We start from the raw sequence: 15,277 nt of genomic DNA, 5'->3' as shown, positions 1-15,277 counted from the left end.
ACAGGGCAAAACCTGAATTGTTGAAAACTTCCCTTGAGCATGCACGGTCCTTGGGACTTGGGTGGCGTTTGACAGCTGGCACAAGGCATCGCCTCACCTATTACTGAAGAATTGCGTTTTTCATGAAGAGGAAAACTGCTCTGGATTTCTAGATCCTGGTCATCAGGGAAATGTACGGTTGTGAAAAGCTGAGGCACCCTTAAGACAGCATAAGGCAGTTGGCATTTTCTAGAGTTAGGCAATTTACAGGCGAACATACTGGCTTTGTCCTGAGTGCCCTAATAGAGGGGTTGGCCTGGCTGAGGCGTATTTTGTCAGTGCTTTGTGTCTCTCCAGCTTCTTCACTGAGCTTTGACTGGGTGTGAGTTACAACATCCGAACTCTCAGAGTATCCTCCAGCAGCTTCATGATGTAGGGAGCAGAAGCTGCTAACATTTCGGTGAGGCTCTGCAGCAGCTCTCGCCCGGTGGCTGTACAGTTTGGCAGATGTTCTGCGTCTGGGGGAGGTGATGTTTGGCTGCCCAGGCATTGTGCACCAAGGCCGTATTTTTTCTCTTTAATATTAATGTTTCTGAGCCAGTTTTGCAAGAGCCGTGGCCTTTCACATACTTGCAGGTTTTCAGCGTTAAACTTGTTTAATTTGTTGGCTTGGTGCTGCTGCTTTTATGATTCACTAATCCTGTCTTTAGTTGCATATCTCTAACTTGTTGAATAATCATGAGGACCTTTGTCCCAGATTTCTGTAGCTGACAGTGGGAGGGGGAAGGGGGAATTTTTTTTACGAAAGGTTTTTGCACAAATCTCTCGTGACTCTAGAGAAAGCCCTCAGTTACGTTTCTGCTTTTGAAGGAAGACTTAACACATTCAGTCCGCTCTTCAGTTGAGGGGGAACTTTCTTTTTTTCAAGCAGACTAACAGCAGAATGCCATTAGCTAGTCTGGAGTATTCAACCAGGAACAAAATCCCTATTCATCTTTTACTTCTTGAGATACTGTGGCTTGAGGGATATGAAAAGTTTTTCTTTAGTCGGAGTGACCATCTGTGTCATTCTTATTCCTCCCTAAGTCCCATAAAAAAAGAATGTAGTCACAATAAAAGTTTATATATGGGACTGAAAGATATATAAACTGGGGTAATTAAGGGAAAAGGCTAACTTCCAGTCATGTCTATGAAAGCTTAGTGTCTGGTTGGGGTCTTGTATTGAATAACTGGAAACAGAAGTGGGCAGTGAATTTGAGCACTAGTAGACTAGAAAGAGATGATATAATGAGGATATGTTAGATGATACAGCAAGTAAAACATTATAGTTTTGGGAGTATTCTTACATACCGAAGTATGGGAGTGATTCTTACAGACTGAAACTTAAAAAGATGCTGAGTTTTGTGTACACATCTTCATTTTTTTTAATTATAGAAGCATGATTGTTTATCAAATTGAAATCAGTTCAATGCAAGCATCCTTTTGTATTCCAGAGTTGCATGTTTTATGCCTCTTGCAGTGTTAACACGTTTCATTTTTTTTCAGAGGAAGGATGCTTACTCTGGGAATTACTGAAGCACCCTGAGGCCTGGTGTACTGCTGGAGCTCTGGGTCCTGTAAGAACATACAGAGAAAGTTCCCATGCAGATCTTAGGGCCCTGAGTGTTCCGTTACCTTTACACCGAGGTGGCTGTCAGACCCTTGCCCTGAAGCTGCTCCAGACCTGCAGGAAACAAGGGGAGGCTGCGGTGGTGACAGCTGGAATGACACAAATGGGCCCCGTAGTACAGCTGTTTGACGAGGTTCTGATGTTCCCTTTTTGCTGGGAGACAAGGAGGGCTGTGTTACCCAAAATAAAAGCGCAGGCTTGTGATAGAAACTTTGATTTCCACAAGCTTTTCTAATAGGGGAGCCAGCAGCTGAAGCATAAATCAAGCCCATGTCGTCCAGGTTTGGCTCTGGCTGACGTCTCCAATCGTGTTAGTGCAGTGGCCTCAGAGACAAGAAGTCACATCAGGACTTCCATTATTTTTCATCTGTTAAAAGCAGTAGAAGGACCCTTTTTTTGCTGTAGGGTAATATCTGAATATTCTTCTGGCTGAAGTTACTATTGATAGCTATGGGCTGGCACAGCTGTGAGTGTCAGAGCTAAGCACTAACTAAAAAGCTGAGACTTTAACTGATTAGTAGGTGCAAAATCTTAGTATTAATAGTCATCGGAAGAAAGAAAAATGTATAGTTTTCAGCTCAGAAGTGAAAACGAATGGCTGATAAATGTACTTTAAAAATGCTGAGGTTTTCATGGTATAATTTAAGAAGCACGTAACACAGGACTCTTCAGAATTGTACTCATAAACATTTCTAGCCTCAGAACGTTTTTACAGGGTTAGTGTTTCTACAGTATGATAGTCTTGTAGTTCATATAATTAAAATTGAAACAATGCTAATGTAGAGGTACCATAGGGAATTAATTATGGGATAATGTTCCTATTTTGTCTTTAATTTTGGACTAAAAATCAGCTCGTTTCTCAGTTTACCGCTATAAAACTCAAAAAGAATTACACGAGGAGAAATTGAGCATAAGGAATATTTTGTAGATGCAAACTTCTGTTTAGAGATTAAAATCTGTGATAGAATATCTAGAACCTCTAAGTATTTGGAATATACAAATGCATTTTCAGAGGAAAGGGTGTTTAATAATGCCCATAGCTCTCAACTAAGTGGAGAATATTTATATGAGAATAAACAAGACCAGATTCTGCATCAGTGGTTTTAAGTGCTCAGTTGTGAGACTGGGATTTGTTTATTTTTATTTTTTTAAGAACCTGCCTTGATTTACAGAGAGAAGCAACTGGTAGGAGAGAGCATGCTATGTTGGATTAGCTTCAAGAATTCTTGCTAACATGTTGATTTTTAAAAAGCAAATATTAGCACACGAGACTGCCCCACTTCTTTTTTCAATCATGCGTGCTCTTCTCAGCAACAGAAGTTTTTCTTGCCTTTTTTTTTTTTTAAATAAAAAGGCAGAGAGAGGATTAAGAGGACACAATGCACTGTAGCTGTGAAAATTCCTCTTCCTGTAAGGCTTTTCCTTATATAACAGGTGTATCTGTGTAAGGCTTTCGAAGTTTTTAGTATTTGCTGTAGTCCTTCTTTGTGTAGGGTTCTAGGACTGGTATCAGGAAAGTACAGGTGCTCCTGCAGTGGAACAGTTCTCTTTACATCGAGAAACATGCTTTTTTTTCCACTGTGGTCCCAAATTATATTGTTGACCTCACAATTACTTCCGTAACTTTCCAAATGTGTTTGGTAGCAGCATGTATTTGGTGGCAGTATGCATTTGCTTGCTGTGATGCTGCATTGCAAGAACTTCTGATGCTCTGTAGAGCTTCCCTGTAATTAGGCTTGCAGTTTCCACATTCTAGAGCATTACAAATACTGGGCAAATTTTATGCTTAAATATGATTGGCACCTTGTCATTAACAGTTAGAGTTTGGTTAGTTCCTGTTATAGCAGGTTGGAAAAGATAACAAAATTGCAGTGAAAGTTATGTGGGATAAGGGGTCTGCATCAGTGTGTGGATAGGAGCCAGTGCGGGGTTCAGTGCTAGTAATTCATCAAAGGCCAGCTCTCCTTTCAGGGCGCGTGGTATTCTGCTAGCACAATGGATGCAGAGCCTGCGTGCAGAAAAAAAAAAAATAAAAATAGTAGTCTGCCTCCTGGAGGTTTTGCAGTGCCTAGAGAATTTAGAAGTATGCTTTTTGCTTGGGATGAGGCAATATCATCAGCTGGACTTGTGGCATCTGCCTAAACTTGCCTGGCAATTTTAGTTTGGTACCTTTATTTTTCACTTTGCAGAAGACTGTACAACAATATTCAGCTTTAAAAAGATCAAATTTCATCATGGAGTAGTCTGAATTTCATTGCGATTGCTGTAGATCCCAACGTGTAAGCAGTTACTGCTGCTGGGCGTGAGGCTGCAGATGAAGGATGGCCCTGACCTGACAAACATTTCAGGAAGTAGTTACACCCCAGCCAAAGGACCTGCAGGCAGCTTGGGTGAGAAGATAGTTTTAAACTGCACCAGAGGATGACCTCTTCCAAAGTTATTTAAAAAAAAAAAAAAAAGGCGGTGAGAAAGTTCTGTGTCACGGCACGAGCGTTGGGTACCAGTGTTCAGGAGCTTGGTGCTTTGCGGTGTCAGTAGGTGCTGTTTGAAGCAGGGCTGAAATGGGGTTTTCTCCTGTTTGGAGCCACAATACCTTGCTGAGGTCAGCCTTATCTTATTTACTGGGACAAAGGCCGTGCTATCTAGCAGGCTCACTCGAAGACAAAGAAATGAAACTAGCACGTGATTTTAGAGCACTGGGTCACAGTGTACTGTGCTCACGCAGCTCTGCCAGCGGCAGGATTCAATCAGTAACTACTCGGGATGCTTGCTCCGAGCGGTGCTGGCCTCCTAGCAGTGATGCTTCGGTGACTTCTTGGGCAATGTGCAGCTCAGGGGAGGGCGTGCTTGCAGAGTGGCTCTGGGAGATCGGTGCCACCATCACAGACAAACAGATCTGTTTGGCGAGGCGCTGAAAAGCCAAGCTCTTCAGCCTACGTTTACCAGCGGGGGCGAGAGGTTACAGACCTTAATGTCTGTTTCAGTGGTTGTGCACGTGGAGTTCATGGCTATAAATAAGCGGTATTGCACAACCAAGGTAGTTTTCCCTTGGAAACTTAATATTGAAGTTTGCTTTGGTGCCTGGTTCAAGTGCTCTTCAGCATAACAGCTCCTAAAATTGTGTTAATAGAGACACAGAAAAACAAGATGGTAATCAGAGTAGCGTTCTAAGGACCAGTATGTTTCCACCTGCCGACGCAAGAAGCTTCTGGCAGGGCAGTGTGGCATTTTATAACCATGAACTTTTCCAAGCAATGTCTCTGCCTCAGCGGTCATAAGAAAATGTTTGTTACCGGGCACAAACATGCCAGTGTCTGGAAAGCCAAGTGTTGTGCAACCTGGGTGCCAAAGTACAGAGCGGAGGACGGGTGAAAGGAGACGGCTAATTCACAGGCACGGAGTGATCAGCGGGGAAATAATGACTTATTTAGTAATGATACACTATAAATCACCGGGCTGACTGTTTGGCTAGTTCGACTTCAGTTCTGTTACTGAAAAGGATGTCTGGTTCCTGTGGCTGGTGGAAAGGGGATTCTTTGCGAGTAGGCGAGTCTGCTACTGCAGGATGCCTGCTGGGAGTGGTGTTTGATTTCCTAATAAACGTCGTGTGAAGACACGGTAACCACAGGAACCTCTCTTCTGTATAAATTTGATAATGATCATTTGCTGCATATTTCCAATGGCCTAGATTTGCTTTGCCAAAGCTTCTTGGCTGGATTAGGCTCTGTGAACAGTCATCAGAGAGTCGCTCAAACTTTCTTTAGTCTACAAGGAATGAAGCATTTGGTGAATAAATACAGATTTAATCATAAATACGTTAATTATGGGTTTTAGTCTATATGATTTTGATAACTATAGAATCAGAGAACACCTGAGTTGGAAGGGGCCCACACAGGTCATCAAGTCCAACTCCTGGCTCCGCACAGGACCACCCCAAAATCAGACCATGTGTCTGAGAGCATTGCCCAAATGCTCTGGAATTCCAGCACGTCGGTGCCGTGACCGCTGCCCTGGGGAGCCTGTCCCAGTGCCCGACCACTTCATTGGTGAGGAACTTTCTTGTAGCAGCCAGCCTGAACTGCCCCCATGATGGCTTCATGCTGCTCCCTTCCGTCCCAGTAAGTGAAATCCCTTACAAGGGTGGTGTAAAGTTGGTGGCATATTAGAAAACCATGATGCTGAAAGGAAATTCAGTAATGATGCCTAGCTGATGATGTTGGTAGGGCTTCTTGGACCTCTGTTTTGAGTGCTAGTGCCTGTGCTTCAGAAGGCATTGTGAAACTGGAAGGGCTTTGGGAATAAGTGCAAGAGTGAGGTTGAGGACTCTGAAGTCCGATAGAAGACAAAGAAAACCACGGTCAGATCTATCAAAGGAGAGGTTAAGAAATGCCTTGAAGATAGTCACAAATTGGAAAAAGGTGTGTTCTGTTTGCTCCCGTGACCTTAAACAAAGGTCACAAACAAAGACTTTATCTCTAAGGGTTATAATTAAGACAGTCTAATGGTTGGCAGCTTAAGTTGCACAAACACAGGTGAGAGTAAGTCTTTATGAAGGAGGATAATTCATCTCTAGGAAAACTTTCTGTTGTAATTCAAAACTAGATGCTATTCCATGAAACAAGGGGTGGTTCGGTTGGGTTTTGCCCTGGGGATCTCGAAGGGACAGACCGCATTGTCCATTCAGTGATTTGCAGTGATTACGGAGCCCTAAAATGCACGCTATGGTCTGGTGAGCTATGAAAAACTGAGGGTTTGTGAGATTCCTGCAGTCAGAGGCTTAATGATAAGGAGACAAGGAGGCATGAAAGATATCCCTCTAAAAGAGGGAAGGAAAAAGCTGTTTCCTGTGGGCATTCAACATATGGCTGGCAAGCGAACACAGACACTGGTGGTGTCTGGTGTGTGGCAGGCCCTTTGCAGACAGCTTGCTGGTCTGGGAGCCCAGCAGCCTGGGTTTCCTATGGGGCAGATCGAAGCTTTGAGCGCTGCTCCAGTACAGATTTTAAAAACAAAGAAACAAAAAACCCCGTGAGTGAAATGCCCAGTACTGAATTGTTTGTAAGCTGGGGCTGAGGGGGATTAGTTTTGTGCTCAGTGTAAATATTTTCGTCTTGACCTGCAGATTGACCTGTAAATATTGTCATCTTTAGTGCAAATTGGAAACTAAAAATTTCCATCGCTAAAACGCTGAAAGGGCCCCTGGGGGAGGTGTTTGAATAACAGAGGCTGGCAGGGTTTGGCCGCACATCAGAAGTGCTGGGTGCCTCCGGATCCCACGCCTGCGCTCGGCCTCCCGGGGGCTGCGTCACCTCCTGCCCCCCGCCAGCAGGACGGGGAGCTCTGGGAGCTGCTCCAGCCATAGCACGGCAGTGAGGTAAGGGACGAGGAGGCAGCCCTGCTGTTTTCGTCCTCTCTTCTAATATTTACACACTTTTTTTCCCCAATAACCCAAACAAAATGATAGACTCTTTCAGTAATAGCTGTTGACAGTGATACAAAAACAACACGAATGCTGTTTCAGAAATGTCAGACAAGTGGGAAGTGATTGCAAGCTATTGCAGGCTTCATTTAATAGGTATCTTTATTTCTTCCTCTTTTTGCCAAGATTTGTTTTCATTCTGGAAATCTCAGTTTGCTTGGTGTATATTTCAATTTGTATTCTAAAGATTACAGTTGACGCTTTCCCGAAGAACCCGACCATGTTGGATTTTGCAGGTGTCTGCTGCAGACCCGTGCTGCGTAACGAGCCGCAATTTGCAATTAGGTCCCCAGCGAGCAGTGAATCTCCAGTCTCTCTCAAAACCATATTAAAATATAATAAAGGAGGAGGCATTTTTTCCTGTGCTTCTGTTTGTATAGTTCAATTCCTTGTAAATTAGAAACGTAAATTTTTAACAGAAGACTTTACCGTAAGCAGGGAACTAAAGCTTTGAGTCTGTTCTCAAAAAGCTGCTTGAGGGGCTGCAGGGCCTTTGAAGGCAAGCTGAATCGAGTGCATGAGGAAACTGTTAGTTACGTATATGTGTATGAGTGATCATGCCCAAAACTCACGTTTTTATAGAGCTAAATCTGTTCCGTAGGTTGGCTGCTCGTTTCTTTTGTGGAGGCTTTCTTTTCAAAGGATACATTTTCATCTGGGCTTAGCCGTACGTGGAAGGAGAGGGGGGATTCCTGTTCATTGGAAGACTTTCATGTTCTCTTTCCTTGCAGTGGAATCTCGTGTGTGACAACGACTGGAAGGGACCCCTGAGTACCTCCTTGTTTTTTGTGGGTGTCCTGCTCGGATCTTTCATATCGGGACAACTCTCAGACAAGTAAAGTATATACACCAAAATCACTGGCTCCTTGATGCTGTTTTGCAAGCAGTTCTTGTATGTGAAGTTTGCTCTAAGTGTCTCTCTGCGACTACTAACACGTCTTAATTCTGTGACTGTCCCATCCGAGTGCACTCGGTGTGTGGAGTAAATGTCTTACCTTAGACCAGAACATTACAAGGATTGTTAGCGGGTGTTACCTTTACCTGATTATTTTTTCAGAGAAATCACTTCTGCGGCAAACTGTTTTTATGCCAGAAAACGGATGCAGGAGATAAGTTTCATACGGAAAAATCCGTAATGTTCTCTTCTAATTACTTCGGACCATGTTCAGGGAGATTCCTGAGGCTTGTCTTCCTCGTTCTGAGGTCAAATTTAAAATTCTGTTTATCAACACTTAGAGCTTCACTTCTTCAGATGCAATGTCTGAGTCCAGTGAGCTGTGTATGTGGAAGCTGGAAAGCGCAACTGCTGCTCGGCTGTGCTCCAGCAGACTTTAAAGAATGGGAGGTGCCGAAAATTTCTGTGGTGCAGATGGTGGGTTTTTTTGTGTGTGGGTTTTTTTTTCCTGGTTATCACCCTGAGATCTGCTGTGCAGTACATCAGATGTATGATGTAACAATATGTGGTCCTCTGATTTGTCAATTTACTTGTAGAGTTTCCGTTTGTTGGAAACGTAATCCCCACGCTCCCAGTTTTGTAGCATCCATTCCGTTTTCTTTTCCCTCTTACATAGTGCCTCAGTCCATCAATAGAACTGCTAAGCGCCCTTAAATTAGGTTGCTTTTTTTACCAAGCTTTTTTTTTTTACCACTTACTGATAGTAGCATCTAACAAACCTGAGTTTTACCTCTTTCAGACATTTTCTTTTTTCTTTTTGTAACATGCTGATCTGTGCTGCTCAGAGGAGGAGCATCTATTACTGCTCTTGCATTTTAAATAATTTTGCTCCCGGTGATTTGTCTTCCTACTCATCCTGTCCCAAAGGAAGGAATAGCGTTCCAGCACATACCTCAAGATGACTTCTCTTGTGGCCATAGGAATATTATTTTTTTCTTGGCCAGTGGATATCTTAATGTATTTAGGATAGTTATGCATGCGTTATATTTCCCAAACTTTGCTTTTTTTGCAGATGTCTTGTATCTCCCCAGATATACAAATGAGTAATAGTATCTTTCTCTTTCTGAAGGTGTATTTCATGCTGTTGTATAATGATGTTTTTGGTTTTTGTTTTCCTTTAAATCCATGGAAGGTTTGGCAGGAAGAATGTGCTGTTTGCAACTATGGCAATGCAGACTGGCTTCAGCTTCATACAGGTCTTCTCTACCAGCTGGGAGATGTTTTCAGTGTTCTTTTTGCTGGTCGGCATGGGACAGATATCTAACTACGTGGCAGCGTTTGTTCTCGGTATGAAAGCCCTGCTGGGCACAGTATGCGGTCTTTAGTCCTACGCACTTCCCTGCTCCTTTTTATACTGGCTTAGTGTTGGCTTGGTTTGCCAGGCAACACTGTTATTAAGATTGTGTTCTCACCACGCATGGATAACTCGTGCTCTCTTTGGAAGTTTCCAGTTGATAGAAGTGCAATCTAAATTAATTCTGTGGCTTACCTTACTAAAAAGGCAAAAACCAGAAATTGGTTGTTTGAAACAACATCTGTCTTCTAGCTGGAGAGATAAGATGTGTAAGATGTCATTTTTCAGGGATTTGTGTTGCCCTTTATGGGACCTAAATGTGTATTTGATGTACAAATTTGTAAAAGAAAGTGCTGTTTCCCTAAAACATCCTGTGGTAAAAATTAAAAGGCATAATGATTCTTACTTCATTGGCTTTCAATTTAACTAAGGTCATATTTGATCAGATGGGAATGTGAATTACCTTATGAATCTGAGATTTCAAAAAAAAAATAAAATGAAGTCACTGGAAGTAATACCAATCACTGTCCAGAGTACCAGATGTTGGCAAGAAATTCCTTTTGGGCTAGAAAAGGCCAGCACAGCTGTGAAAACAGTGTTTAGCTAACATCAACGCGTGCATTCTGCTGCAGTTCATGTAATCTTCTTTGATTTCTGCAGAAACGGCAAAGATAATCTCTTTAGAAGTCTCTTGATTTGCAGATCCCAAGGTGTTCTTAAAGGAAAGCATTGACCCTCTGTTAGTGCATTTAGTTCTACTGCCAGTAGCCTGGCCCTTTTTATGTACCATACGCGTACTCCTAAAGATTTGAGTTTTTCAGCTGCAAGAGAAAAGAGAATTTCAGAAGGTAATACAGGTCAGAACCTAATTTAGGAAAAATGTAGAAAATTGTTTTGTAGTATATCTGGTGGTTTTAGCTCCTCAAGTAAAATGGGAGATTCTAAGAACATGTAGCTAACACTTCTGTATTTCTTTCTACATAAAGAAATACAGTTATAGCCTGATTCTCTTCCTTTTGTACTTGTAACTACTTGGGTTTATGCAGGATCATGACATGAAACAGATCTGGAGTGCCTCAAATATTGGAAGGCAAAGTTGTATATGCTGTAACTACCCAGTGTAGTATATTTCAAAGCCAGTTATTAAGGTATTTTTGTAAGATATCTGGTTGCTATTAAGTTAAAACACTAATCTTCATTCTTTTGTTTTGAACAGGCACAGAAATTCTTGGCAAATCAATCCGTGTGCTATTCTGCACACTAGGTGTTTGCATATTTTACGCATTTGGCTACATGTTGCTGCCACTGTTTGCTTACTTCATCAGAGACTGGCGGATGCTGCTGCTGGCGCTTACTTTACCTGGGCTGCTCTGCATCCCACTCTGGTGGTGAGTAGAAAGAAGCTACAAGACATTAGTCTGTAGAAGGCTTTGCCAGCAGATTTTTAAGATCCTGATGCCAGCCAACCTTTACCAATGAAATTCAGGAGTGGGCAGGTGAAAAGTGGCTGTAGCCTTTTACTTTACCCAGTGTATTAGCCACAAGTCTGCAGCATTGATCTCTGACTCATGTCTGAAAAAAATAGTCTTCATTTTCTGTAGGCTTCTAGAAAATGAAGTGATTCCATATTGAAAGGAGGGAGGGGAAAAAAAAGGGCAAAAACTCATCCTCCTGCATCAGCCAAAATCAGTGAACTTTAAGAGTAGGCCTGGACTAAGAGCAGCAAGAAAAACAGTTATTTTGGGAAGCTGGGCAATGGTATGGTGATACAGATGTGATGAGCTGTAAAACCTGTGAGACTTCAATATTTTCATCCACAGTTGGTGAAATGCTACCTTTGTGATGTGACATGTAAAGTTTAAGTAGTCCACATGGTGGTGGTGTTTCTTCACTTACACAGACGGTGTGTCTGATTCCATCTAGCTTCTCTTATGAAGCTGAATGACTCATGCAGATTCCACTTTCTGTAAACAGTGTCACAAACAGGCAAGTCAAGAACTGATTTTATAGGCGTTAGTCACTAAGCGTATACCTCTTAATGTACAGAATGCTGTTTATGTGTTCGCATTTCTGAATTTCTTTAATTAAACCATTTTCCCCATACTTGGAAGGTTTTAGTTGCTCTTACTTTCTTTTCTGAATCATACTTCAGCTCTTTAGTATTTTTTAAAATCCATGAACTCATTTTAATCTGTTCTTGTTCAGCCTGCTAGTCTGCTCTTGTAAATCTGATTTCTATTGTCTTTGCTCTAAGTTCTGCAAGGTATGGCAAGTTTTGAGCTCTTTGTGCCTGGAACAATATGTGTTGGTCTCTGCAGCAGTGCATTCTGACACATTATTATGAACATTTCTTACAGGGTCATTCCAGAATCTCCACGGTGGCTAATCTCTCAGGGACGATTTCAAGAGGCAGAAGACATACTCCGAAAGGCTGCAAAAATTAATGGTATTACACCCCCAGATGTAATACTTGATCCTAGTGAGGTAAGATTCATTTAGCAGTCAAGTTGTTTGCTAGACCTATTAATGATTACGGAAAGCAGTTAATTTCCAAACTTATGAATTGAGTTATGCCTGCAGTGTATCATGTATTTCTCAAATGGGTAGAAGTTCATCCTTTTCTTGAAACGCCTTAAAGCATAATACCCCTTCCGTGCTTCTTTAAGATTTGCAAAGCCCTTGCTGTCCCAATCCCATGCAACATTCTAATGCAAACATTTTTTTGATCCAGTTAACAGCTGTCTTTTCGATTTAAACCATAGTTTTGAGGGGAGGTAATGCATTTAATTTACCTATTGCTTTGTTATCTGACTATATCCCATATGAAGTCAGCAAATTAGCAGGGAGTCTAGTTTATCCCAGGGACTCGAAGTTTTGTGGGCTTTCTTAGCCCACGCAGCTGACAAATGACTTGATTCTGATCTTTCAAGGCTCTGGGACCTGGCCATGTTGAGGAGTATGTCTTGGGACCCAACAGAGAACACTTAATCTCCTAGTCTCTTAGCCTTTGTTTTCCTCTAGACACAGACCTCTTTGGACAGAAATATCTGTTTTCTAGTGATTGGCTGTAGATAGTAGTTATGCTCTGAACAGATTTTATGCTTGCTTAGAGTCTAGTATAAAACTGATCCTGGCGAGTGGTACTGGAATTACTGTTCTTCTAGTTCAATTTTCACTCCATATTGAGGAGATCAAAAGTTGAACCTCTTTAGAGTGGATGAGGAAGAAAAGATATACTGTTAACTACTCCATTTCTGCAAAGGTGTTCTTGTTTCCTCTAGGTATCTCCCCTTTGTCTGAGCAGTTGGTGACCTTAAGCTGTATAATCAGCTCCACATTCATTCACACATCAGACAGACAAATTGTTTGCATAATCCAGGGGAATGTGTAGATCTGTAGAGTCTGTGTGGGCATGGTTGCTCAATTGTGTTCTTATTGACACTAGACGTTGTCTAGCTGTTGATAGGAAAATTGATTGTCACTACCTTTGTATATTCACTTGATTTACAAGGCCTCTCAACCAGGCTGAGCACAATGGTTAGCCATTAAACTCAAACGTGTTGCTATTGAGATGGAAAAAGCTTAATTTGGCTGGAAGGTGGCTGAGGTACAGGCAAACCTGTTTATCTAGACTGATTTGTAGATAGTAGGAGAGCCATCCTGGTCTCCCTGGAACAGACTGAGAATGCCAGGAAAGCCTAGACCTCTGATGATGGCTCTTTCACTGGACTTTCATTAGAACACCCTTTTTTTTTTTTTTTCTTTCCTCCCGCCCACATTCTTTCTCATGCTGTAGGGATAAAAACTTACCCCCTGCCAGCACTGTGGCAAGAGAACAGAAAACGAGCTCTGACTCCAACACTGGCTTAAGGTCACTGCGTCTGGAATGCCTCCATCTCCCATTCGTCGGAAGAAATATTGATCTGTTCCCTATCTCTGAATGGGGCTGGATGAAGAAGCGGCAGAAGGCAGGGGCAAGACCAGGAAATGGTGATCCTGGGGAACACCGGACAAGGGGGAGCTGCTGGCTGCCGCAGCAGGGAGGGCTGCACTGCGTATTTGCACAGTGCTTATTTATGGCCAAAGAGATTAAACCAAAGCACATCAACTCTCAGAAATGCTGTTCAAATGCTGTTTAAAAGGCAAATGAGCTAGATTAACAGGTAATTGTTTAACTGCAGAACTTCTGTCCTTTTTTTTTTTTAAAGTAAAAGTAATGCTGTGACAAAATAATCTGTGCAAAGCCGTTCTTCCTCAGTGGCCTGTTTACCCTGTTCTCTCATTTGCTTTCTGAAGAGCTGTAAAGCAGAAGGCTGGCATCTTCTCCTCAGTTTTTAGGAAACATGTTTACACTGCAGCACGATTCTCAGAAATCTGGGCTCGCCGTGAGGCCCCATACAGTTGGAATGAGCAGTCTGGATGGAGCAGCGCCCGGGGCTCCTGTCTGAAGTGTTCCTCAATCCCGTGCAGCACCCACAGCGTTCGGGCTCCGAGGTTTCAAAACAGTTAGGGTCCAGGAGGGGACTATCCCCAGACAGTCTGCAGAGCATAAATAGAGCCCGGTTCGTTGGATTATCCAATATGAGGGGAATGAAAATGTTTGGGTGATAGTTTTACTTACAGCCCATCCCTTTGCTCTCCCTGCCCTTGCCGTAGCTTCTTGCCCTGTCGCGTTAGGGGCTTGTATTGTCTGCTTACACAGCTGCTAAAAGGCTGGGCCCTGTTTCTCATCGACTGTTTAAATTTTGCAGTGTTCCTGGTTTTGTTTTGTGGTTTGTTTGTTTTTTCCTCCCCTTTTTTTTGTTTCCTGTTTGTTGGTTTCTTGGCAACCAAGAGTGGCAAAACTGGAGAGTACTTCAGGAGGATCATGTGGTGGATGAGAAAGGGCCGAGCTGTAAAGCTGCCCGCAGCCTGTGCGGTGGGAGCCTTGTGCTGAGGAAGAAGGGAAACGGTCAAATGTTAAGCCTTTAATAGAACTTCTTGCTTTTAATAGAATAAAAAAATGAAGATTTACAAAGGCAAATACACTGACGTTTGGAGTGCACGAGCAGCAGGCTACTGTTTTATCCTCCAGATCTTCAGAGCAGAATAGCGCTCGGAAATAATTTTGACCTGATGCAGAAGTTACATAAACTTCTTGTTGGCATTAGCTCAGATACAAGATGGTTTACAAGATATGGAGGAAATAATTCATATTTTGAGTCGAGGGACAAGACCTTAAGGGCTCCAAATCAGTCTCCAGCAATTAACTTGCCAAAAGATCACCGACCTGAATATGGAGGAGATGCTGATGAGGAATTAAGTCGAACTAGTGGTTGCTTTTGTCTCCTCATTGTGTGTTGTGTCCTGGAATGTATCCAGCTTGTCTACTGGAAGGCCTGATGATTTAGGGGAAAAAATGTTGCAAGCTGAACTAATGCAGAGTACTGGATGTTAAATTAGACCAGGCAGAGAGAGAGTTGAGAAAAGCTTGAAGTAGCGAGTGCACTATTTTGAGGCTACAATCTTACTTCACTTTTATCTGTAATCATTTGCGCACACTATGGAGCATGCAGTGCTAACCAAAGACATTCAGTCTTTAAACATTTTTAAGTGTAATTTGACTTTCTCGAGTCTTGGAAAATCACAGGAGGAAGTAATCTTTGTATATAATTTTTTGTGCTTGCACGTAGTAGCGGTCTATCAGGTAAGAGTGATTCTTCTAGTTGCGAAGAGAGCAGTTGTTGCTTAAATGTTGTGAGCTGTCTTGACAGCTTGCATTTCAACAAGTGTCCGAATTAAAAATATTTCAGCGTTAGTTTTTTTTCATTTTACAATTTTGAGCTGCTAAGGTGGATGCTTGTTTCTTTCTTGGGTAGGTTTCTAATAGTTAGTAGGCTTGCAGATTCAGATAGGTATAAA

The 15,277-nt window shown here is 42.3% G+C and overlaps 1 protein-coding gene across 2 annotated transcripts in view; it reads left to right on the top strand.

Annotated features, from left to right (window-relative positions):
* Nucleotides 1-15,277, top strand: part of LOC118254940 (solute carrier family 22 member 5-like) — a 29,246-nt gene that overhangs the window by 1,394 nt on the left and 12,575 nt on the right. For both annotated transcript variants that reach the window (XR_004780814.2, XM_035560739.2), the window contains exons 2-5: nt 7,859-7,962; nt 9,215-9,369; nt 10,593-10,764; nt 11,734-11,860. Coding sequence is in view for 1 of the 2 variants with exons in the window: in XM_035560739.2 (XP_035416632.1) it covers nt 7,859-7,962; nt 9,215-9,369; nt 10,593-10,764; nt 11,734-11,860 (558 nt within the window). In the remaining variant the exon portion in view is untranslated. The remainder of the gene's footprint in view (nt 1-7,858; nt 7,963-9,214; nt 9,370-10,592; nt 10,765-11,733; nt 11,861-15,277) is intronic.

The sequence above is a fragment of the Cygnus atratus genome, chromosome 14 (genome assembly GCF_013377495.2).
Source record: "Cygnus atratus isolate AKBS03 ecotype Queensland, Australia chromosome 14, CAtr_DNAZoo_HiC_assembly, whole genome shotgun sequence".
Lineage (NCBI taxonomy): Eukaryota > Metazoa > Chordata > Aves > Anseriformes > Anatidae > Cygnus > Cygnus atratus.
The sequence above is the reverse complement of the archived record's forward strand: the minus strand, read 5'-3'. Positions and strand labels throughout refer to the sequence as shown.